General features: G+C 43.4%; 1 protein-coding gene across 1 annotated transcript in view; it reads left to right on the top strand.

The window, feature by feature from the left end:
- The window catches only part of LOC127010021 (cholecystokinin receptor type A-like), a 33,864-nt gene extending 9,753 nt beyond the window's left edge, over window positions 1-24,111 (top strand). Inside the window, exons 3-7 of the mRNA XM_050883727.1 lie at window positions 6,777-6,891; window positions 20,383-20,586; window positions 20,746-20,937; window positions 21,975-22,035; window positions 22,167-24,111. Coding sequence (XP_050739684.1) covers window positions 6,777-6,891; window positions 20,383-20,586; window positions 20,746-20,937; window positions 21,975-22,035; window positions 22,167-22,830 — 1,236 coding nt within the window. The 3' untranslated portion in view covers window positions 22,831-24,111. The remainder of the gene's footprint in view (window positions 1-6,776; window positions 6,892-20,382; window positions 20,587-20,745; window positions 20,938-21,974; window positions 22,036-22,166) is intronic.
- The last annotated feature ends 1,934 nt before the right edge of the window (window positions 24,112-26,045 follow it).

Raw genomic sequence — 26,045 nt, 5'->3', positions numbered from 1 at the left:
CTTCCTCTAATCTTCTTCCTCATATTTACATTATTCCAACTCTTCCTCTTATTTTTCACTATTTAACATCTTCCTCCTGTTTATTCCCTTTTTCCATCTCTACCTCTAAGGCTACTATTTTCATGGTTCCGTATCCTCAGACACCCTCGGCTCTTACAACTATTTTCAAAGTCCACAAGGGAGATTAGTCGGGTTCTCACGAGTGTTTTTTTACGTTCACGGTGCGGAAGTCTTGTCAAACTATCCCTAGGCTCATAAAACTATCCCCCATGGAAATACTAACACAGCAACCTCTACGAAAGTCTTGTCAAACTATCCCTAGGCTCATAAAACTATCCCCCATGGAAATACTAACACAGCAACCTCTACGAAAGTCTTGTCAAACTATCCCTAGGCTCATAAAACTATCCCCCATGGAAAAACTAACACAGCAACCTCTACGAAAGCCTTGTCTAACTATCACCAGGCTTATAAAACTACCCCCCATGGAAATATTGACACAACAACCTATACGAAAGCCTTGTCAGACTATCACCAGGTTCATAAAACTACCCCCCATGTAAATACTAACACAACACCCTCTACGAAAGCCTTGTCAGACTATCACTAGGCTCATAAAACTACCCATGGAACTACTAACACAACAACCTATACGAAAGCATTATCAAATATGGGTGTGTATGCCTTGAAATGCTTGAGAGTATGGTCCAAATTTAGTAGCAACCTGAGCCTCGTGAAAGGGTTTGATGTAATAGGAAAAGCTGGAAAAATGGGTGTAGTATTTATAGTTTCATGACGCTGAGTTGATATCAGAGGCTTATTTCCCTTACAAGTGATAGATCTATAGTTCCATGATGCAGAGTTCATATTGCAGGCGTAGTGTCTCCTCTCCAAGCGATAAATTTAAAAAGGTGAAGCGGACAATGGCAGGCGGGACATGTAATTAGGTTTGTGAGGCGTCAAGGCGTGATGTTGTTTGATCAGTCCATGCAGCCGGGCGTCAATGTTGAGGAAACGAAGGGCGTGAGGCGAGGGAGGGAGACAGAGAGACACAGAGGGTACCAGAATGCGAGCGGGTATTTCACGTGATGTTTAAAATGAGACAGAATAATGTTGTGAGATGCGGGGGGTAATATGCGAGAGGTAATATTCAGGTAATGTTGTTGAAGTGCGAAGGAGTGAAAGAAAAGACGCAGACCCAATATTCTCGGATGCAATGAAGATAATAGTGCGGGTATTAGTTTACATACGAGACAGAATCGTAGCGTAATATTTAGTTCATGTAATTGTCAGTGCCAGTAATGTTTTAGACGAATAAGGAGATTAACAATATTGGAAAGCCTTGGAAGCGTCTGTACAGGGCCATTTAAAGAAAAAAGAAGAGAAATGAATAAACAGATAATTGGAAAGCCTGTTAGGTCTGTTATTAGGTATGTACAGAGTCATGAAACAAAAAAAAAGTAGAGAAATGAATAAATAGATAAATTGGAAAGGTTGGTAGGCCTGTTATTAGGTATGCACAGGGCCATGAAACAAAAAAGAAAGAAGTAGAGAAAATAAATAAATAGATAAATTGGAAAGGCTGGTAGGTCTGTTATTAGGTATGTACAGTCATGAAACAAAAAGTAGTAGAGAAATTAATAAATAGATAAATTGGAAAGGTTGGTAGGCCTGTTATTAGGTATGCACAGGGCCATTGAAAGGAAAAAGAAGTAGAGAAATGAATAAATAGATAAATTGGAAAGGTTGGTAGGCTTGTTATTAGGTATGTACAGGGTCATGAAACAAACAAACAAAAATGAAAGAAGTAGAGAAATGAATAAATAGATAAACATTGAAATAGTTAGGCAGTCAACACGTCAAGCACTATTTTTTTACAGTAAAGAAAGCAGTACAAGGACCCAAAAATAACTGAGAAAAAAATACGGTAATCACTGCCCCTACGAAAGAGTGCATTGTCGAGTGGCCACAAGAGAGGACAATTTCGTTAGTGATAAATTTAGAACAAGCAGCAACCAGACGAAGAACAAGAAACGTGGATATGTATATATTTCTGGAGACAGGAGGAGAAAGAGTAGGACAGTTAGACGAATAGGCAGACAGACAGATAGATAAATAGACAGAGAGGGAGGAAGAAAGAGATGAACTATTATGAACTCCTCACTTATCTTCTCTTGCAAGTGAAGGTAAATATTGCATGAAGGTGAAGCGTAAGTTCAGGACAGCTCAGGTATGCCGGACACGCAGCGATGGCGAGCGACAGGTGAAAGCCAGGCAGGAAATAGTCAGGTGAGAAAACAAGCTGTGTCTGCCGGCTTGTCGCAGAAGACCGGCATTCCTTAGGATCAGAGGAGAGAGAGAGAGAGAGAGAGAGAGAGAGAGAGAGAGAGAGAGAGAGAGAGAGATCACCTGTGTTTGTGTGTGTGAGCGTGAGAATTAGAAAGAAAGAAAGATAGAGATGAATAGATAGAGAGAGAAGGAATATTAGATAGATAGATGGATAAAAAGTTAGTTAGACGGATAAACGGACTGATTGATTGCTAGATAGATAAATAGATGGATAGATAGATAGATAGGTCAGATAAGAGATGAATAGATAGAGAGAGAAGGAATATTAGAGACAGTTAGATAGATAGATGAATAAAAAGTTAGACAGATAAACAGACATTGATTGCTAGATAGATAAATAGATGGATAGATAGATAGATAGGTCAGACAAGAGATGAATAGGTAGAGAGAGAAGCAATGTTAGAGATAATTAGATAGATAGATGGATAAAAAGTTAGACAGATAAACAGACATTGATTGCTAGATAGATAAATAGATGGATAGATAGATAGATAGGTCAGACAAGAGATGAATAGGTAGAGAGAGAAGCAATGTTAGAGATAATTAGATAGATAGATGAATAAAAAGTTAGACAGATAAACAGACATTGATTGCTAGATAGATAAATAGATGGATAGATAGATAGATAGGTCAGACAAGAGATGAATAGATAGAGAGAGAAGCAATGTTAGAGATAGTTAGATAGATAGATGAATAAAAAGTTAGACAAATAAACAGACATTGATTGCTAGATAGATAAATAGATGGATAGATAGATAGATAGGTCAGACAAGAGATGAATAGGTAGAGAGAGAAGCAATGTTAGAGATAATTAGATAGATAGATGGATAAAAAGTTAGACAGATAAACAGACATTGATTGCTAGATAGAAAGATAGATAGATAGACAGATAAATAGGTCGGATAAGCGAGGCCATCAGACGCAACACTAGCAGAATAAAAATAGAAAAAGAACTGAGACTTTGTTTATATCTGTGTGTGAAAGTGGACTTGTCAAAAATGAAATACAAGGTGAAACATAAATAAATACGTTTGTGAGGTGGTGAGTGGGGTCAAAGGCGACACTTGCAGCTCGAAAACATGAAAGAGAAAGAGAAGTTAGAATTGAGGATTTTTTTATATTTGTGTGTGAAAAATACATATAAAAAGACCTTGCGAGGTGGTAAGTATAGAAGGGAACTCACCAGGCAGAAACTGAGAGCTGGCAGATTGAGATAGTGTTTTCATTCTAACAGAGCACGAGGTAGATTTCCATTCACTCCAAGGTCCAACGCGCAATAGATAATGAAAGATAAAGTGAGATATGAAAACGTTTGCTTAGTGGTAAGTATAGAAGGGAACTCACCAGGCAGAAACAGAGAGCTGGCAGATTGAGATAGTGTTTTCATTCTAACAGAGCACGAGGTAGATTTCCATTCACTCCAAGGTCCAACGCGCAATAGATAATGAAAGATAAAGTGAGATATGAAAACGTTTGCTTAGTGGTAAGTATAGAAGGGAACTCACCAGGCAGAAACAGAGAGCTGGCAGATTGAGATAGTGTTTTCATTCTAACAGAGCACGAGGTAGATTTCCATTCACTCCAAGGTCCAACGCAATAGATAATGAAAGATAAAGTGAGATATGAAAACGTTTGCTTAGTGGTAAGTATAGAAGGGAACTCACCAGGCAGAAACAGAGAGCTGGCAGATTGAGATAGTGTTTTCATTCTAACAGAGCACGAGGTAGATTTCCATTCACTCCAAGGTCCAACGCGCAATAGATAATGAAAGATAAAGTGAGATATGAAAACGTTTGCTTAGTGGTAAGTATAGAAGGAACTCACCAGGCAGAAACAGAGAGCTGGCAGATTGAGATAGTGTTTTCATTCTAACAGAGCACGAGGTAGATTTCCATTCACTCCAAGGTCCAACGCGCAATAGATAATGAAAGATAAAGTGAGATATGAAAACGTTTGCTTAGTGGTAAGTATAGAAGGGAACTCACCAGGCAGAAACAGAGAGCTGGCAGATTGAGATAGTGTTTTCATTCTAACAGAGCACGAGGTAGATTTCCATTCACTCCAAGGTCCAACGCGCAATAGATAATGAAAGATAAAGTAAGATATAAAAACGTTTGCTTAGTGGTTAGTATGGGAACTCACCAGGCAGAAACAGAGAGCTGGCAGATTGAGATAGTGTTTTCATTCTAACAGAGCACGAGGTAGATTCCCATTCACTCCAAGGTCCAATTCGCAATAAATGATGAAAGATAAAGTGAGATATGAAAACGTTTGCTTAGTGGTTAGTATGGGAACTCACCAGGCAGAAACAGAGAGCTGGCAGATTGAGATAGTGTTTTCATTCTAACAGAGCACGAGGTAGATTTCCATTCACTCCAAGGTCCAACGCGCAATAGATAATGAAAGATAAAGTGAGATATGAAAACGTTTGCTTAGTGGTTAGTATGGGAACTCACCAGGCAGAAACAGAGAGCTGGCAGATTGAGATAGTGTTTTCATTCTAACAGAGCACGAGGTAGATTTCCATTCACTCCAAGGTCCAACGCGCAATAGATAATGAAAGATAAAGTGAGATATAAAAACGATTCCTAGGTGGTTAATACGGGAACTCACCAGGCAGAAACAGAGAGCTGGCAGATTGAGATAGTGTTTTCATTCTAACAGAGCACGAGGTAGATTTTCAGTCACGTCGAGGTCAAATTCGCTATAGATAATGAAAGATAAAGTGAAATATATAAAAACGATTCCTAGGTGGTTGATATGGGAACTCACCAGGCAGAAACAGAGAGCTGGCAGAATAAGATAGTGTTTTGATTCTGACAGCACGAGTTAGGTTTTCAGTCACGTCGAGGTCAAATTCGCAATAGGTAATGAAAGAGAAAGTGAGATATACAAAAGTTTCCGAGGTGGTTAATATGGGAACTCACCAGGCAGAAACAGAGAGAGAGAGAGAGAGAGAGGGCTTGCAAATTGAGATGATATTTATTATATATTTATTTGTATATTTATTTATTTATTTATTTATCTTATTATTCATTTATTATCTATTTATTTTTTTTATATTCAGTCTAATAATCCCTCTTTTCTTAATTTCTATCTTTCCTTCCCCCTCTTCCATTTATTCTTCCTAAAACCTCGATGACTATGGCCTATATCCCTATCACAATATCCCCTTTCTCCTCCTTCACCCCATTACGTCACCGCCACCACCACCATCACCACCTACACCCACACACCCATTACCTCTCCTACCCAGTATTAAATGCCCTTATCATCTTTCCTTTCCTACCATTACGCCTACTCTCTCATCTTTCCTTCGCTTATCTCAGCTCCTATTATTTTCCCCTCATCTTCTGGCATCATTATCAGTCTTTCTTTTTTTTTTTTTTGCTTCTTCCTCCTCCTTTCCACTTGGTCGTTATCTTCTATTACTGCTTTTACTCTCATTTTCCTCTTCCTCCTTCTGTTCCTTTTTCTTCATCTTATTCCATATTATTTCCATATTGTTCCTTTTATTTTTATATTTTCACCATTGTCCATTTTCCTCTTCCTACTCTTCTCTTTTTCCTCTTTTCTTCTCATATTTTCTATAAGTGTTCCTCAAATTCCCCTTTTCATTCAAATTCTCCATTCAGTAATATCACTCACAGTTTCTTTCTTCTTTTTCCTTCCCCTCTTTCTTCATCCAGTACTTTCACTCTAATGTTTTCTTCTTATTCTTCCTTCCCTTCTCTTCATTCTACATCTTTTTTTACTCTTATCATTCCTTTATTCATCATTTACTTCTTCCCTTCCCTCATCTTCTGTCTATTCTTTCTCTTTTCGCCCAGTGCTTCCCCTCTACATCTTCCTCTTATTTTTCTTTCTCTTCTTCTCCATCTTAACTTTGACTCTAATTATCCTTCTCTTTTTCCTTTCTTCCCTTCCCTTCCCTTACCTTTCCATCTTTACTCTCATATCAATTATCCCACTTTTATCACTCTCCTTCCCTCCCCTCACCTTCCATCTTACCTGTCACTCAACGTTCTTCCCTTCCCTTTAACCCTTCATCTTGCGTCAACCGTTTTTCGCCTTTTTGCCCCTAATCACCCGTAAAAATATCACCTTGCATCGTTATTCTGACTCGACACCTCCTCACCTGTCCTTACCCTCATTAGCGCGACCTCTCAACTGGTACACTGTTTTTTTTTTATCAAGGGTAGAGTAGGAAGAGAAGGTGAGGTTGCAGAGAGTACAGGTAGAGTGGGGAAGGGAGTAGAGAAGAGAAAGGAAGTATGACTGTGTGTGTGTGTATGTTAGGAAGAGAAGGTGAGGTTTGGAGGAGGAGAGATGGCGTTTTTTGTATAGTACGTTCTTTATGGTTTATCTCCTCTTCACCCCTTTTCTCCCCTTCACCCTATCTCACCCTACACTCCTTCCTCCCCCAGGCTGTGTCGGATCTCCTGCTGGGGGTGTTCTGCATGCCCTTCACCCTCGTCGGCTCACTCCTGCAGGACTTCGTGTTCGGGGCCCTCATGTGTCGCCTCATCCCCTACATGCAAGGTAAGGAGTTCACCACGGTCTGATCATGTGCTGGACTCGAGTGTGTGCTCGAGTATGTGTTAGACAGTTAGAGAGGGAGGGAAAGGTAGGAAGGAATAAATAGACAGATAGATAAATAGATAAATAGATGGATGAATAGGTAGATAGATAGATAGATAGATAGATAAATAAATAGATAGTTGAGAGAGAGAACTGTGTGTGTAACTATCTGTCTGTCTGTTTGCCTGTTTGTCTGTGTCTGTCTGTTTGTCTCTCTGTCTGTATATCCACCTGTATCTTTCTATTTATTTAGCTGTCAGTTTTTTCTATCTATCTGTCTGCGTCTGTCTGTCTTGCAACTTAATTTTTTTCCACATTCACTCTTCACCATAACCAAGTAAAATCTCTTCTTTATTCCCTTACCTTTCTGAATGCTCACCTACTTCCTGTTCGCATCCCTCCCTGCTCACCTGATAGTCTATTCACCTGTGCACTGATCACCTACTCCATACTTGCTGTGTCCCGGAGGTGAGGTCACTGCCTGTTTTAATCTGGTTGTCGCTTTTCTTTCCTTGGTGAATGCACGAGCCCAATAGTGTAAAGAGGGGGAGAGAGGGATGGGAAACGCTGCAGGAAAAACGGATTATCTGACGCTGCTACAGAGGAGAGAGGGAGAGATAGATATATAGATAGATAGATTATGTTTTTCATCTTATTCTCATTCTTCCCACCATTATCATTTCCGCTTCCTACTCTCCTTCTCATTTCCTCTTCTCATCTTCCATATCATCTTCAAGTTTTCCTCTTAGATAGGTAGATAGACAGATAGATAGGTAGATAGATAAATGGAAGAGGGAAGGGAATATAATAAGAGATATGAAGCAGAATGAAAATCGGATTATAGGATGTTTTTACAGAGAGGGAGAAGAAGAGATAGATAGATAGATAGATAGATGGGTAGATAGATATGTAAAAAGTGAGTATAATTAGTAGAACAATGTATAACAGTGCATAATGTATAGAGGACAGGTGTAAGCCATCAAAAACAGGTAACAAAGCAGAGCGTCATGATCCAGAGGAAACTAATTAGCGTCAAAGGTATTAGCACACACACACACACACACACACACACACACACACACACACACACACACACACACACCTCCCATTTATGTATGAGAAAATTCCCCCAAAAATCTACGCTCATATCCAGCCATATTTAACTTACTCACACACACACACACACACACACACACACACACACACACACACACACACACACACACACACACACACGCACACGCACACGCGCACTCACTCTCTCTCTCTCTCTCCATCCTTTTACCCTTCAAAATTAATGTTGCAGGATGATGAAAAGTCCAGCTGTCAATATTGTTTTAGCTTTCACTTTTTTCCTTTGCAACGATTCAACGAACGTATTAACTATTCATGCGTACGAGAGTGTGTCCTTAAAACTTATGATATTTACCTAGCATACTTGTTTTTTTTTTTTTTTTGCTTCTCTTCCTATATTTCCCTTTCATCTTTTTTTTACTCTCTCTTTTTCTCTTTACTGCTTATTGTGTTGTGTGTGTGTGTGTGTGTGTGTGTGTGTGTGTGTGTGTGTGTGTGTGTGATTTTGTATGTGACCTTTTAACTTGAATTGCAGTATATCCATCTGTCTATCTATCTATCTATTTATCTATCTATCTATCTGTGTGTGTTCATTTTGTATGTCTATTTCTAAGTCTAATTGCTATATATCTATCAACCTATCCAATCATCTCTCTATCTCTTTACCTATCTATCTATCTTTCTATCTATCTATCTATCTGTGTGTGCGTGTGTGTGTGTTGCTTGAGGTCAGTTCGTTTGTGGTAAGTCTCAGTGGGCGTGAAATTAGCTGCCCTGATTCATGCTCAAGTGGTAACAGGGAGGAGAGGGGAACGATGAGAGAGAGAGAGAGAGAGAGAGAGAGAGAGAGAGAGAGAGAGAGAGAGAGAGAGAAGGGGAGGAGTACAGAAAGAGAAGGAGGAAGGTGTTGAAGAAGAAAGGAATGAGAGACTGAAAGATAAAGTGCTACAGAGAGAGAGAGAGAGAGAGAGAGAGAGAGAGAGAGAGAGAGAGAGAGAGAGAGAGAGAGAGAGAGAGAGAGAGATCTAATCTCGTTATAATCATCTACTCTGACTCTAAGCTTCTTGGAGATGGGAAAAAAAACGTATAATACTCCGAACATAGAGAGAGAGAGAGAGAGAGAGAGAGAGAGAGAGACGAACACACACACGCACACACACACAGACAGACAGACAGACAGACAGAAACACGAAGCCAAAGAGGAGGAGGAGGAGAAAGAAGAGGAATAAAAGAAGAATAGGATTAACATAAGGAAAGGAAAGAAGAAGGAGAAAAAATGTGAGTTAATTAAAAAAAAAGGCAAGGAAGAAAAACAAAAATAAAAGAGAAGAAAAAAGAAAGAACATAAGAAGAAGAAGTAGAAGAAGAAGAAGAAGAAGAAGAAGAAGAAGAAGAAGAAGAAGAAGAAGAAGAAGAAGAACGAGAGATGGATTTATGTCAACGAAACAGAAGAACGTAAGAAAAGAGAATAAAAGAAAGAAATGAAAGTAAGGAAACAAACTTAAGAAAGAAAAATAAGAGAAAAGGAAAACACGAAACAGAAACAAACAAACAGACAAACAAACAAGAGAATGAAAGAAAGAAAGGAAGAAAAAACAAAACCAAGAGAACAAAACTAGGAAAAGAAACATACAAACAAACAAACAAACATACTCACCGTGAATAATGATGAATAAGGGGGTACTCAGATGCTTGGAAAGATAATCTAGAGGAAATAGGAGACTGATTGGAAGGAAGGAGAGGGACGAGATTGGTTTGGGAGTGGGTCTGTCTGTCTGTCTGTCTGTATGTATGTATGTATGTAGGTATGTAGGTAGGTCTGACTGTCTGTCTGTCTCTCTCTTTCCCTTTCTCTAATTCTATTTATTTAACTCTATATCTATCTATCTAACACTTTCTATCTCTCTTTCTTTCTTTCTCCCTTTTTTTCTCTCATTCATCTTATTCTTTTTCTATCATCATCGTTATCATTATCTTCATCACCATCATCACCACCTTCATCATCATCTATGTATCTATCTATCTATTTATCTACATATCTCTGTCTAACTTTCTCTATTTATCTACATTTCTTTCTTTCTTTCTTTCTATCTCATTCATATTAGTATTTTCATTTCATCGTCATTATCATTATCTTCATCACCGTCATAACCATCTTCACCATTCATCTATCTATCTATTTATCTATCTCCTTGTTCTTCTTATTATCCTTCAACTCATGAGAACGCTCCACCCTCACTCTCGACCCTCCACCAAAGCCTAGGACCCAAGATGGAGGGCGTTTGGGAGCGGCCTAACTCCCTATCGAATCAAGTCACGTCGCTCTCCCTTTGTTTACCAGCGGCCAACACACACACACACACCCATGAACACCCGCGCCGGATAAGCCACAGCAGTCAGACCTCAATTTCTAGGCTCGGGTGTCCTTGGTGTGGTGTGGCGGCCGCTCCTGGAGAGGTGAAAGTAGGAGGAATAGTTCATGCATGCCTGACTTCTGAGGATGCACATTGGACCTATATTCGCTCGGGGCTTTCTCACATGCTCACATTCGATAAGACTTCCATAGAGAGGATTGAAGGTGTTTCCATGGGTAGTTTTATGAGTCTAGTGATAGTTTGACAAGCCTACTTTTTTTATAATAAAGGAGACAGCTCAAGGGCACAAAAAAAGGAAACAAAAATATAAAAAAAAGCCCGCTATTCCCTGCTCCTATAGAAAGAATATATAAGCTGCACTATGAGCCTCAAAAACACTCATGAGAACACGACCAACCTCCTTTGTTGCCTTGGGTAATAGGTGTTGTGGGTGCCGGAAGTGTCTCAGAAGCGATCCTGGGTTAGCTACGGCTGGGAGGAAGTTGAGGTCTTGTTGGAGATATTCGTGGGGTGTTTGTCTCTGTCTTAATCTAATTCTCCACTCTGTCAATGGCGAGAGAGAGAGAGAGAGAGAGAGAGAGAGAGAGAGAGAGAGAGAGCAGGTTAGTTTTAAGGTTTCAGTGTTTTTTCAGGTCATATTTCTATTTATCTGTATCTCTCTCTCTCTCTCTCTCTCTCTCTCTCTCTCTCTCTCTCTCTATATATATATATATATATATATATATATATATATATGTATCTATCTATCGACACAATCATGACTTCTTTTCATTTCCCTTCCTTCCCTTCCCCTCGTCTTCCCCTCTTTCTCTTCCTCCCTCTCTCATCTCCTCCCTTCTTTTTCTCTCAAAGTTGTTTAATCTCCCTTACCTCAAGTTTCGCGCTTCCTCTTCTTCTCCCTTCTCTCTCTCCCTCTCTTTATCTATCCCTTTTTCTTTCTCTTCCCTTTCCTTGTTTTTTGTTTTGGAATATTCTCTATTTTTTTCCTCTTTCCTGTATTAATATTCGCTTCTCTCCATCCTTCCTGCAAACACACACACACACACACACACACACACACGCACACGCACTCTCTCTCTCTCTCTCTCTCTCTCTCTCGTAAACTCCCAAACTTCTATGATTTTAGGGCAGATAAACTAAGCTTTGATGATATTTGAGAAGATAAAGATTTTGCCCAGAGTGATGCTATGTTTTTTTATATTTATTTTTTGCTTGTTGGTTTTGTTAGTGGTTTTTTTCTTCTCTTCTTTTCTTTTTTTCCGTCTTCTTATTATTGAGATGTTGATGATGTTGTTTTTGATGTTGAGAACCTTCTTCGTTTTCTTTTTCTTCTTCCTCTTCCTCTTTTTCTTCTTCTTATTATTATTATTATTATTATTCTCCTTCCCCTTCTTCTCCTTCCTCTTCTTTTCCTTCCCCTTCTTCTCCTTTCCCTTCTTCTCCCTCCTCTTCTCCTTCCTCTACTTCTTCATCTTCTTCTCCTTATTCTTATTATTAGTACCGTTATCATTATTATTATCATTACGAGAGAAAATATTTTAAAGCCCATATCATTGCCTATTAGGGCCGTAAGCCTCCGACTTGCTTCAATAGCTTAGGAAATGTATTAGGCACGGTATCCATAAAGTCAGGGTGGAATATGCCCCGGACAGTAGCGCTGAGTTCCTGCCGAAGCCTAACCATTTTTATCATTTATTTTAGCCATTTAGCCATTTATTTATTTAGTCATTTAGCCATTTACTCGTTTAGCCGAGAGGAGGAAGAGGAAGGAGGAGAGGAAGAACTAGAGGAGGAAGAAGGAAAGAGGAAGAATGAGAGGAGGAGGAGGAAGGAAAAAGGGAGAACGAATGTATGAGGAGGAGGAGGAAGGGGAAGAGTTAGGACGAGAGAAGGAGGAGGAGGAGGAGGAGGAGGAGGAGGAGAAGGAGGAAGGAAAAGAGGAAGAACTAGAGAAGAAGGAAGAAGGGAAAGAGGAAGAAAGAGAGGAGGAGAAGGAGGAAGAAGAAGAACAAGAACAAGAAGAGAAGAAAGAAAAACGAGAAGAAGAACAGGAGAAGGAGGAAGAAGGAAAAGAGGAAGAAAGAGAGGAGGAGGAGGAGAAAGAAGAACAAGAAAAACAAGAAGAGGAGAAGGAAAATCAACAAGAAGAAGAACAGGAGGAAAAGGAGGAGATTGCATATACAGAAACAGATTAATATTCTTTCCACTTTCAACACCCTTTTATTTTTCTGTGCCGAAGTCTGAAGCGTTATTATCATTAAGCTTAAAAATAAAAGCAATGGCTTCATCCTGGGGCGATATTAAGAGTGCCTGAGAATGTGTGTGGATATGAAAATCGCCGGGAACCATTTGAGCCTCGCGCCACGATATCAGGGAAGGGAGGAGATTTATTATATTTGTCAAGTCCGGATATTCTTATTTTGAGAAAGGCTATTTAGTGAGGCGAAAAATAGTTATATATATAGCAATTCCTGACGATGGGGGTTGGGGGGGCGTACACACACACGCGCACACACGCACACACGCACACGCACACACGCAGAGGTCACCATGATACTGGAAAATTATGAATGCTATGAAGTAAAAAAGAAATTGCAAACTCTACTCTCCATTCTTTTTCTCTTTCCTCCCTCTCTCTCCCTCTCTCTCTCTCCCTCCCTCTCTCTCTTTCCCTCTCTCCCCTCGGAACATATCGCTGATCAGACCACATAAAAAAAAGAACAATGTGATTCTTTTAATCAGACAAAATGTACTCCTGGTAATATTCGTGAAAGGGTTGAAAAAGGGATCTGGTATTTTCTTTCTCTTTTTTTCTTTCTTTTTTTCTCTATCTGTCTATCTATATCTATCTCTCCCTTCCGTTCGTGCCATCTCCTCCTCTTCCTCTTTCTCTTGGTCTTCCTATTCTTGTTCCTCTTCTCCTCCTCCTCTGTTTCTATATCATCTCCACTTGTTACTTTTCTTCCTCTTCTCCTTCCTCCTCTTCTCGTTCTTACTCTCCTTTCCTCCATCTCTTCCTCTTCCTTTTGTTCTTCCTCTTTTTCTTTTCCCTCTTCTCCTTCTCCTCTGTTCTGTGTACCATCTCCTATTGTTACTTTTTTCCCTCTTCTCCTTCCTCCTCTTTTCGTTCTTATTTTTCTCTCCTCCATCTCTTCCTCTTCCTCTTCCCCTTGTTCTTCCTCTTCTTTTTGTTCCTCTTTTTTTTTTTTTTTTTTTTTTATTTAAACATAGGCACATGTATAATATTTGCATACCCAAAGGTGCACTGTCGTGTGCTGCCTATTCAAAGGGCAGAATAAAATCTATATAAAAAAATAATTACATAAACTATAAAATAAATATATATATACTATAAAAAAATAAAAATAAAACATACAATACAGAATACAATACGTGTCACTGCTCCACCACGAGTGTCAGTGGGGTGGGGAGTGAGCCCCTCCAGTGGTGGGCCGACAGTTTTATTTTTTGGGTGTTCATCTCCAGGATGTTTGGTATACAGGCCGTGAACATGTTCCACATCCGGCAGACTCTTCCCGAAAAGGTGCGCTGGTGCTGGCTGGTACGGGAACACGGCACCTCCACTGCGTCACCACGGGATAGCACCGTTCTCGTGTCCCGCGTGGTGACTCTCGGAGGTTGGCGTAAGCCCACCAGATGTGGCACTCCCTGCACTTGTGCCTTATGTAACACCACAAGAGCAGCTACGTCCCTGCGGTGTTCCAAGGAGTCGACGGAGCTGAGAGTTTCCTGCCCGGTTGGGGGGTCTGCCGCATCCACCAGTCGCAGTGCCCGTCTCTGGATGGCGTCGAGTCTCCCGCTGTGCGAGGCAGCACACGACATCCAAGAGAGGGCAGCGTACTCCAGGTAAGGCCGTATCTGGGCCTTGTAGAGCAACAGCCTCCCTTTTTTGTCGAGGAAGCTGGCCACCCTTCGCAGGCAGGAGACTCTGTGGGAGGCCTTTTGGGCAATGTGTTTGATGTGGCTGTCAAACCGTAGCCCTCGATCCACTTCCACTCCCAGAATCTTGACGGATTCCTGGAGTGGGAGGGGGACGCCACCAAAGCTTAGCTTCCCCTCCACTGCTGGCCCGGCAGTGGGGGATCGAGAGACCACCATTGCCTGGGTCTTCTCTGGAGCAAAGGTCACCTGCCAGCGGGCACCCCACTCCTGTAGCACCTTCAGCTGCTGATTGACCTCGTCAGCAGCTCGCCCACAGTCTTGTCTGGGGTAGGTGCAGGAGAGAGTGCAGTCATCAGCGTAAGCTGAGACTGCTGGCAGTTGCCGGAGTAGGTCGTCCACATATATGTTCCACAGAACTGGCCCTAGCACTGAGCCCTGTGGCACTGATGCCTCCACTGGCAAGGAGTCGGACGTCTGCCCGTTGACGACAACCTGGAGGGTCCTTCCTTGAAGGTAGTCTCCCAGGAGCTGAAGGAGGTCACCTTGGATGCCCTTAGCACGGAGTTTTTCAAGGAGACCTCCGTGCCACACCCTGTCAAAGGCACCCGCTATGTCCAGGGCTACCACGACAGTGTCCAGGCCGTCGTCAAGGGCGTCCTGCCAGTTTTTGGTGAGGAGCATCAGCAGATCAGAGGTGGACCGGCCAGGTCTGAACCCATACTGTTGGTCCGAGAGGAGGTAGTTGTCCTTGAGGTGGCGACAGACTACGTCCGCCACGACCCTCTCAAACACTTTCCTCGCCACAGACAGCAGGGAGATAGGCCGGTAGTTTTGGGCGTCAGACCTGGAGCTCCTCTTGTGGACGGGAACCACCCGAGCCTCTCTCCACGCCGATGGCCAGGTGTTTTCCCGGAGGCAGGCAGCTCGTGGGCATATTGCTTCAGCAGGTGCGGGGTGAGGTCATCGGGGCCGGTCGCCTTCTGGGTGTCCAGCCCTCGCAGCAGGCGCTCGACCAACACCTGTGTCACTTCCACTTTCGTGACAGTCTCCTCGCACTGCTGTTCCAGATGTGGCGGTGTCTGTCCGGGGTTATCCACCTTCATCTTCTCGGCGAAGAGACTGGCCAGCAGCTGGGCTTTATCCTTGCTGCTGGTGGCCACTGCTCCATTCTGTCTTGAGAGGGGAGGAATCGCGTCCTGGCGGCTGATCCCCTGCCTTTCCTTGACGAGGGACCACCAGGTCTTATGTCCTACCCTGATCCACACAGCTTGCGCCTCATGTCTTCCTCCCACTTCCTTATGGCCCACTTGCTGGTCACCACCATCCTCCTGCAGGCCGCACGGTACAGGACCTTGTTGCGCCGAGTCGGGTTCCGCTTGTAGCGGAGCCACGCTGAATACTTAGCGTCAGCAGCAACACGGCAGCGGTAACCAAACCATGGTTGATCCGCTGGTCTGGTGGTAAACTCTCGGTGGGGCACATGTCGCCTCTGGAGGGCCAAGAGTCGGGAGGTGAGGGCTTGTGTCATGCCCTCCGCCCCGCCTTGCAGCACAGAAGGCCACGCCGTGTGGCTCAGGTCACGGCGTAAGGAGGTCCATTCAGCCTTATCCCACAACCAGATCGTGCGGGCGGTGGCCTCGTCCCGAGCCACCCCCACATCCACCAGGGTCAAGACAGCATGGTGGTCGGAGCTGCCCACGAGTCCCAGCTGGTGACAGCGTAGAATGTCCTCCTTCTCCTCTGTTTTGTGTACCATCTCCTCTTGTTACTTTTCTCCCATTTCCTCTTCCTCCTCATCTCGTTCTTCCTCCTCCTCCTCCTCCTCCTCCTCCTCCTCCTCCTCCTCCTCCTCCTCCTCCTCCTCCTCCTTAAATTATGGCAAACGGATTGATGAAATCACTGAACGCAGGCAGCCTAGTAATGAGCCAACAGGCTTTCTGCTGCCTGCTTGTCCATGTTTCCATGTTTCCATGTTTCCTCCGACGCATTAAAAAAAAAAGCTGCGGGTGAAACTCAAGTAAAAAAATATGTTAACGTTTTCTTCCCCGAGGATAAAAATAGCAACAAAAAAAATATAAAGGGAAATAAAGGGGACAATATTTCCCACCATAGGAATTCCGTAAAGCCTTTGGTGGAGGGAGGAAAGAGAGACAAAGGGGAGGAAGGAAACCCGGACACAAAAAGGGAGAGAATAACAAGAACAGATAAAAGAGAGGAGAGAGAAAAAATACAAAAAAAGAAGAAAAAAACTTACAGATAAATACACATAAAGGAAGAGGAAAAAAGGGAGACAAAACGAAGGGAGGAAACAAATACAAGAAAAGGAGGAAAGAGAGGAAAACTAACAGAGAGAAGAGAGGAGAGGAAAACAAACATAAAACAGAAGGAAAAAAACACAAACATACTTTAAGGGAGAGGAAAAAAGGGAGATAAAAGGGAAGAAGGAAACACACAAAAAAAGGGAGGGAGGAGAAATAACACAAAAAAAAGAGAAAAAGAACACGAAAGAGAAAGAAAAAAAGACTTACAGATAAATACACATAAAGGAAGAGGAAAAAAAGGGAGACAAAATGGAGGAAGGAAACCCAGACAAGAAAAGGAGGAGGAGGGAAAAATACAGATAAAAGAGAGGAGAGAGATAACACAAAAAAAAACAGGAGGAAACAAGACAAGCAGACAAATATACATAAAGGAGAAGGAAAAAAAAATAGAGAAAAGAAAGGAAAGGAGGAGGAAGAAACAAACAAAAGGGAGGAGGAAGAAAATAGACATTAGAAAAAAGTATAAACAAAAAAATAAAGGAGGAGGAGGAGGAAAACAGTCAAGAAAGGAGGGAAAAGGAACAAAAAGGAAGAAGCAAACCAGACAAAAAGGAAGAAAACACAAATTAAAAAAGAGGAAAAAGGAAGAGAGAAAAAAACACCCAGAAGAGAGGAAGAAAAAAAAAGAGCAAAACAAAAGAGGGAAGAAGGAAAACAAACACAAACAAAAAAATGAAGAAGAAAAAAGAGTTAATAGGAAGAAGGAGGGGAGAAGAAAACAAAGAAATAAATGAGGAAGAAGAAAACAGACACAGACGGAAGAATGAATATGAAGAAACAAGAAATGGGAGGACTAGAAGAAAAAAAAGAATAAAGAAAAAATTAAAAAGACTGTGTTCGAATGCGGCATCTTTTTGTCTTTTTACGAGGAGCGAATAGAGACATTTTTTCCTTTTATATTCGTTCCGCTATTTCCCTTATTTTTCGGCCTGCTTATTTTCGTAAACCGGGGCAGAGGAAAAAAGAGGAAAAGGTTTTGGAAGTGGAAAGAGTATTAAACTGTTTATGTTCCATCTCCTCCACCTCCTCCTCCTCCTCCTCCTCCTCCTCTTTCTCTTGTTCTTCTTGTTCTTTATCCTCTTCCTCCTCTTATTTTTCCTATTTTCTTTCTCTTCTCCTCTTCCTCTGTGTCTGTACCATCTCCTCTCCTCCACCTCCTCCTCCTCCTCCTCCTCCTCCTCCTCTGTCTCTTGTTCTTCTTGTTCTTTATCCTCTTCCTCCTCTTATTTTTCCTATTTTCTTTCTCTTCTCCTCTTCCTCTGTGTCTGTACCATCTCCTCCTCCTCCTCCTCTTCCTCTTCTTCCTCCTTCTAGTTGCACTTTTACAAGCACAATACATACAATAGCGAAAGTGTGTGTGTATATGTGTGTGTGTGTGTGTGTGTGTGTGTGTGTGTGTGTGTGTGTGTGTGTGTGTGTGTGTGTGTGTGTGTGTGTGTGTGTGTTCAAATGATTCAGATAATTAATTTCATTTTTCTGTTCTTTTGTTTTATTCTCTTAATCTTGTTTTTCTTCCTTTCTCTTCTTTTCTTCCGTTCTTTTGTTTCGTTAATGTAATCTTCCATCCCTCAGGCTTCTTTTTCTTCTTCTTATCTTCTTTTATTTAATTTCATTTGTGTAGTTCTTTGGCTTCTTTTATCTCACATTTTTCATCTTCTTTCCTTCGCTTTTAATCATCTCATTCTTCTTTTTCTTCTTCTTCCCCGTCCTTTTCCTCTTTTTCTCCCTCTTCCTACACCTACTTCACATCATAATCCTTTTGTTCCTCCTCCTCCTCCTCTTCCTTTATCCGCTCTTCCTGGTTTTCTTCTTATTCTTTTCCCCTCCAGTCAATCCTTCATCTTCGTCTTTCTCATCCTCTTCCCTTCTAGACACCTCCATTTCTCTTCTTCTCATTCTCTTTCTGACACTCTTTCATCTCCACCTCCTCCTCTTTTTCTTCATTTGTCTCACCTACTTCAATTTCTTCCTTTCTTTTAACTCTCCTTTTTATTACTTCATCTTTTTTTCCTCTCATTCACACAGACTTCCTCTTCCTCTTCCTCCTCTTCCCATCCTCTAGCTGTCAGGACCTTCTGCTCTCAAAGAAAATGGGTTGAAAGTTTGCCATATGGTGAGGGAGATTTTTTTTTTTCAGGGAGAACTTGGTTAATTTTATATCTCTAGTCCCTCCCTCCCTCCCTCCCTTCCTCTCCTTATCACGTCATTATTCCCTCCTTCTTCCCCTCCCTTCTCTACTCCCTTGCTTCCTCCTTTCACTAATCTCATTTTTTTTTTTCATCCGTTATTTTCTCTTTCTTTGGTTGTATATTTTATTGTGTTTTTTTTTATATTTTGTGTTTGTATCTCTCTGTCTGTCTGTCTGTATATTTGTATGTGTTTGTGTCTGTCTTTTTGTCTGTTTGTCTGTCTGTCTGTCTGTCTCCCGTTTTTTTTCTTTTCATCAGTTATTTTCTCTTTCTTTGGTAATCTAGTTTTTTTTCTTTGTAGCTGTCTCTGTCTGTGTGTATCTGTCTGCCTGCCTGTCTGTCTGTCTATCTGTCTGTCTGTCTCAACAACCGTGTCAACTTTTCCACGCCTCCATCTTCTCCTTTGCGAACTTTTCTCATTTAATTTTCACTTCTCTGCCAGTCCCATCCCTCCCTCCCACTGCTCTCCTTCCCACTCCTAAACCTCCTTCACCACTCACCGCCATCTTTAAAACCATCAACTTTTTGCTCCTCCGTCAAACCTCCTTCCCACGTACCCATCATATAATATTCTCCGCCATTTTCGGATCTCTTCCACCGCACTTAGAGGTCTCATTCCCAACCCACCATCAGCTTACTCAGTATCATTCCGTCTGTACCTTTCCTCTCCTCTTGATTCCCTTTTTAGACGTAACATATTCTACCTATCTCACTTTCCTTCCTCTTATATGCATTGACTTTCATCTCAGTATCCTCGCCGTCTCTGATCATCACCTTTCGTTCCTCATCTCTCCTCATGTCCCTTCCCTCTCTTTCATCTCCCTTCCATCTCTGTCCCTCCTCTCAACCTTTTGCCCTTTTGACATTCTCCATCCCAGCATCACTGATCATCTCCTTCCTCTCCTCATCTCTCCCTCCCTTCTCTCTCTCATCTCCCTTCCATCTCTCCCCTTGATCTTTTCCCCTTTTGCTTCTCTCTGTCTCACCAGGGAATCATTGCTGCTCCTTTTTGTATTATTGTTGTTATTTACTATGTTTCATTAGTGCTATGTCTGTATCCTCAATCTTTTGGTCATTTGCTTCTCTTTATTTCACCATCACTTTCATATTATTGCTGGTCCCCTTTCCCTTCCGCCGTTCCCATCACCACACAGTTCCTTTCGCGCCTGAGACAAGATGGGATTTGCCACAGGTGAGGTATTCATTCGCCATGCATGGACAAGTTAAAACATTCAATTTTTATTCCTCGGGTGGATGGGCAGAGGCTTTCAGTATCTTTAAGGCGACAGTCTCTTCGGGGGCGTGGGGGAGGGGGAGGGGGGGGGGTAAGACTCGTATCCCACCGCTGCCACCATTTTATGTCACAAGTTCAGAACACCCCTTCCACACATGTACCTCACCTCTACCTCCACCTCTCCACTCGAAATTAACGTCTCATCTGACCTCTCGTTCTGTTTTCTTTTGTAGGGGCATCGTTTATAGGGCATTTTTGGTTGCTGGTTTTGTTTTTTTCCCCCTGAGCTGCCTTCCTTGCTGTAAAAATAGAAGAAAAAAATCACTCACAGCAGCACTCCTTCTTTCCCCCATCAGCCGTGTCGGTCTCTGTCTCCGTGTGGACGCTCGTGGCCATATCTCTCGAGCGCTTTTACGCTATCTGTCAACCGCTTCGATCACGCCGCTGGCAGACCCCATCCCACGCGTACAAGGTGATCGCGGGGGTGTGGGCTGCCTCCCTTCTCCTCATGACCCCCATCGCGGCCCTCTCCACCCTCATGCCCGTCCGCGGTGACCCAGGTGAGACGGGGTATGGGTATTAGTGGGTACAGGTGGGTGGGTATAGGTGAGTATAGTGTGTGTTTGCTTGTTCTTTCATCACCCATCATTAACACCCCTCCCACTCAACTCCGTCCACCACGACCCTCAACATCAACACCTCCCTCTCCACACCACCAGGACGCCACAAGTGCAGGGAGGTGTGGGTGAGCCTGGAGGCGGAGAGGACCTTCACCATCCTCCTGACGGTGCTGCTGCTGCTGGTGCCCCTCGTGGTGATGGCCGCAGCGTACCTGAGAGTGGTGAGGACCCTCTGGCTGGGCCCTCACCTGCCCGGGGCCACGACCAAGGCTGACGGGGATCTGTGTGGAGGTGAGTACAGGTGTTGCGAAATAGGTAGATAGATAAATAGATAGGTAGATGGAGGGAGAGAAAGAGGGTTAGATTCTCTTTTATCTTTTGTCATATTCTGAAGGTGATTTGTGGATTTTTCGTCGTCTGTGAAATTGAATCTTTGACGAGCGGCTGAGGAGAAGATGTTACAAGAAGAAGAAAAAGAAGAAGAAGAAGAAGAAGATCCAGAAGAAAAAGTACATGGAAAAAAGAGAAAAATAATAAAGAAAAAAGAAGAAGAAGAAGAAGATCCGGAAGAAGAACTAAATGGAAAGAGAGAAAAACAATAAAGAAAAAGAAGAGGAAGAAGAAGAAGATCCGGAAGAAGAACTAAATGGAAAGAGAGAAAAACAATAAAAAAAAGAAGAAGAAGAAGAAGAAGATCCAGAAGAACTACATGGAAAGAGAGAATAATAATAAGAACAAACCAAAAAGAACATGGTGGTAGTAGTAGTAGTAGTAGTAGTAGTAGTAGTAATGGTAGTAGTAGTAGTAGTATCAGTAGTAGAGGCAGTAGCAGTGGAGGCAGTATCATATATCATAGCAGTGACGGTAATAATATCTACATCTTAATAATCGTATCTTAATAATCATATGAGAGAGAGAGAGAGAGAGAGAGAGAGAGAGAGAGAGAGAGCACGGGGTCAAATATCTTATACCCAACATCTAATCTGCCAAGGATGAAAGAGGGATGCATGAGGGGGGAGGGGGGGAGGAGCAGGATAGCGGGGACACAGGTGGAGGGGGAGGGGGTATACAAAGGCGAAACCTGATTGGGTCTTCCCCATGGCAGGTAGAGCGGGAACTATCGCTTTTTTCGCCTTCTCAGAGCCCACCTGTAATTAGTAGTCACGCACCGAAAAAGTATTTAATTAGCGCGCGATCCCAAAAGGTGAAGACGGTGAGGTATGAAAAAATTTGTAATATTGAGAGAGAGAGAGAGAGAGAGAGAGAGAGAGAGAGAGAGAGAGAGAGAGCATCCATCTCCCATAACTCTAATGTCTTTCCTCCAACAGCCGCGTCAGGAGTGAAGGTGGAAGCTGCGTCGCCATCACGTCTCGCCAGCGTCTCCGTCAGGTGGGTGGCGCATCACGCTTCGAGTAACAGGAGCAGTAGTGGTAGCGTAGTAGTAGTAGTAGTAGTAGTAGTAGTGGTAATAGTAGTAATGGCAGCAGTAGCAGTAGTGTCCTAACAGCTCCCTCTGTCAGGTTCCGGAGGGCGCTACCACCGCGGGGTTCTGACGGGTCTGTGAGCGACCCTCAGCAGCCGGCGCAGGAGAACGCGAGTACACGAGGCAGCCCGCAGCAGGCGGCGGTAGCCCTGGTGGACGGTCCCCGTTTGGAGCACGTCTGCTACGGGAGCGGCGTGCCCCCAGCTGGCGGGTCTCGGCGGTGGGAGAGCGAGGGCGGCGCGAGGTGGCGGCCCCTGCGGTCGTCCCAGGCGCAGCGCAGCCTGGTGGCCAAGCGCCGCGTGGTGCGCATGCTGTTCGTATTGGTGGCGGAGTTCTTCATCTGCTGGACGCCGCTGTTCCTGGTCAACCTGCTGTCCCTCTACATACCCCGCCAGGTGTACGCCGCCCTCGGCAGCTTCGGCGTGTCCTTGGTGCAACTGCTCGCCTACCTCTCGTCCTGCTGCAACCCGCTCACCTACTGCTTCATGAACGCCAAGTTCATCCAGAGTTTCAAACTGGCCTTCGCCTGCACTAGGCGCAGGCCTCAACCCTCGCTCCGCGGCGTCGCCCTCGTCAGCAGCTTCCGCAGCGTGGGCGTCAGCTGCCACCCTGACCCTGCCCCACTGCGCGCCTCGCCGGGGCACGCCCCCGCCTACAGGAATGGCGCCACTCACGCCGCCTCGCAAGGGACCAACGTGTAGCTGTGAGTAGTGAGGGGGCGAGGAACTCCCTGGTGACCCTAACGAAGGATTGTGTGTCAGGACGTCAGGACTGATTCCTCTTAATGAGGTGACAGCGTGGGCAGGCCGGCGGCTTGTGGTGGTGATGGTGGTGGTGGTGGTGGAAGTGAAAGTCACCTCTCAAAGGTAATGAGGACGTAGAGGACCTCTTGTTACGTAATGAAGACTGAAAGTGGTGCAGACATTGCTCACAGCGGTGAGCGGTGAGGGGAAGGCAGGAAGAAATCATTAGCCAACCGTGGAAACGGAAATGTCCACAGCACTTACCGATTATTTCTCTCCGTAATCCTTCGCTTCCCCGACCTGATGATCTCTTATGAGCTGAAGAACATTATCATTGCCTGACGCTCTTTCCGCCGACCCCACGTGTGTGTGTGTGTGTGTGTGTGTGTGTGTGTGTGTGTGCTGGAGATAGGCTTAGTGTAGCACACGTGGCGTGGCTAGGGGTCTGCTGAGAGGCCGAGGACACCCTAGAGGGGAACAAGTTATCTTTTGGGGAAGGAGTGTATGGCTGTACATAATCATCCAATTTACCAAATAACATGGCATTTACTTTCAGATTATCATATTAGGACCCATTAGGAATCGAGTTTTTCTCAATGGGCTAAGGTCCCCTATGCCCCCACCCCCCACATAGCTACGCCACTGAGGACTCGGGGGCAGTGGAGACTGTGCAGTGATGAAGGCGATGAGGGGAGGGAAGAGGGAACCGGTCGTGCTCAGCATTTTCAGTACCTCACACAAGTACTTAAAAACTGGCAAGCCTCGACAAAGCTTAATATCACACCTGGATGACGTTAATGGACACTGTAAGGCCATGCCAGTCACTAAGCCAAATTAATTGATAAGCGGAAGGCGTGGGCGACAACGCCACACTAACGATGCACACGTCGGGTCCTGCCTCCTATGTTCACTAAAATAAAATGAACACAAATGGATCCACTACTATTCTCATCCATATCATCTGTTTCATCGTACCACGTGTTTGTGTGAATATACTGTACACTTTGCTTTTTCTTCCCCCAAACGCTCTTGTGCGGGAAACTGGGAACCCTTGTAAGCCTTCAACGTCGTGGGCCAAGGCTACTGAGGTCCCAAAGAGAGGAAGTGTTGTATATAAGTGTTTCAGCTGTGCCAGGGTTGGACAGTGTAGTAGAAGGTGTGTAACATATTTAGGTTGTTATATGCTGGAGTTCTGACCATTGAGAATATGTGAAAATGTATAAAAGAATATATATATCGTACCATTTGTAATCTTCATTTCCCAGCGATGCCTCAAAGTGTGGCAGCGGAAATTGTGCAGAAAGAGCTATTTCGTTGCTGCAGTACATTTGTGATTGTTTGAAGGGAATAACATTTTCAAGCCATACTCTCTCTCGAAACACACAGCAAACATCACTGAAAATTGTTAGTACAGGCAGGGACGTGCACAGGAATTTTAGAGGGCAGTTGCTCAAACCTGAAAAAAGGGCAACCCCCCCCCCCCCCACACACACACACACAAACTGCAACAACAACAACAACAAAACACCCTAACAGGCTTTGCACTTTATGCACACTGTCTTTATTAGAATATTACAAATAAGCAAAAACAAAAATTCAGCACTTGAGCTCACTATTTCTAGGTAAATTGAAAAAAATAAACTTGCTTACTTCCATATACATATTTACCTAGCAGCACATGTTATCGAAGGTTATTAACTATACAAAATACGGTGAATATGGGGGAGTTTTACCTGCGAGGGGACGTGTGTGAAGGCGTCGCGACGGTCGGGGGGGAAGTGACTGTGACGCCGCGCGGACGCTTCAAGTACGTTTTATGGGAATGAATTAACTAGCTAGATAGCTAATATTATAAGTTTTCAAATGTGAGAAAATAGTTAAAATAATTTTAGATTGATGAATACTTATATTTAAATAGGTAATTTCAGTGTAATAATGTTTTGTTGGAAGCGGAAATATCATTGGTTACTTTTGCAACAGCACTAGGGGAGGGAGGGTAAAAATAGAAAACGGGGACTATAATAACGTCCCTGGAGGAAATAATATTAGGAAAAAATACACACATTCGTAACACTATTTTTCAGAAGGGCAACATCAGCCGAGAAGGGCAAAACGGCAGTTGCTCAGACAACCTGGGCAACCTACCTGTGCACGTCCCTGAGTACAGGGATTTTGCGAGGGTCTGTAATACTCCTTCGTTAAAACAGTAACGGGAGGAGGGAAGAGTAAACACTGCAGAACATAGGAGCCCTCCATCAGCTAACTGGAACCACGCCGCCGCCATGGGGGTAGAAACGAGGGAGCAAGATGTAAATTCTAAATAAAAGACCTTGGGATGGAGAGGCCGGTATCCAGTTGGCTTGAAACTAGCGAACTATCAGCCAGTTAGCACAAATGACCCCACTTTGACATTTCAGGAAGCTATAAATCTACCCATGGAAGTAGGATGAGGTCTTGGATGGGGGTGGTAGGATGAGGTACCGGTAAGAGTTATACTTTGCCTCCTATCAAAATGCAGCGGTAGAGGGTAACAAAACTAGCTTCATTTGACAATACAGAAGGCGCGGCTCTCAACCTCTCTATCCTGTCTACCTTCAATGGCCACATCCACTCTAGCGGCGGGCGGCGGAGACTGTCAAACACTATTTCCACATTCCCCTCCTCTTCCCATTCCTTTCCTTCCCTTTCCTCTTATTCTCTCCCCCCCGAAACACACATCCAGATATCTATTCCTCATCCCTTTCGTTGTAAGTTCCACTGACACTCGCTGGCAAAGGACAACCAGTAACTAACTAATTAACTAACTAAGCAGGGATGCCACGATATCGTACTCACCGAACTAGATTTCTCCATTTCTAACGCATGATGACTGAAAAAAACCCTCTATAATTAACACTTTTAGCAATAAATATAAATAGGTATCGTTAGTTTTGTGGATGGGACATTTTTCTGCCTGAAATCGGGAAAAAATGAGTAGCTGAGAACGACAATCTGGCAACGTTGTAACTAAGAAGACAATGGCAACTATGGTCTGACAGTCCACGTGTTTAACTTGGGATTCTTGGGCGTGTGCAGCGTTGCCAGATTGTCGTGCTTAGCCTCTTATATTTGCCGATTTCAGACCCCAAAACTGTCTCCTCCACCTCAATAGTTTGATTTATTTATAGTTATCG

Source organism: Eriocheir sinensis, chromosome 42 (assembly GCF_024679095.1).
Source record: "Eriocheir sinensis breed Jianghai 21 chromosome 42, ASM2467909v1, whole genome shotgun sequence".
Lineage (NCBI taxonomy): Eukaryota > Metazoa > Arthropoda > Malacostraca > Decapoda > Varunidae > Eriocheir > Eriocheir sinensis.
This window is presented reverse-complemented; position numbering and strand designations above follow the sequence as displayed.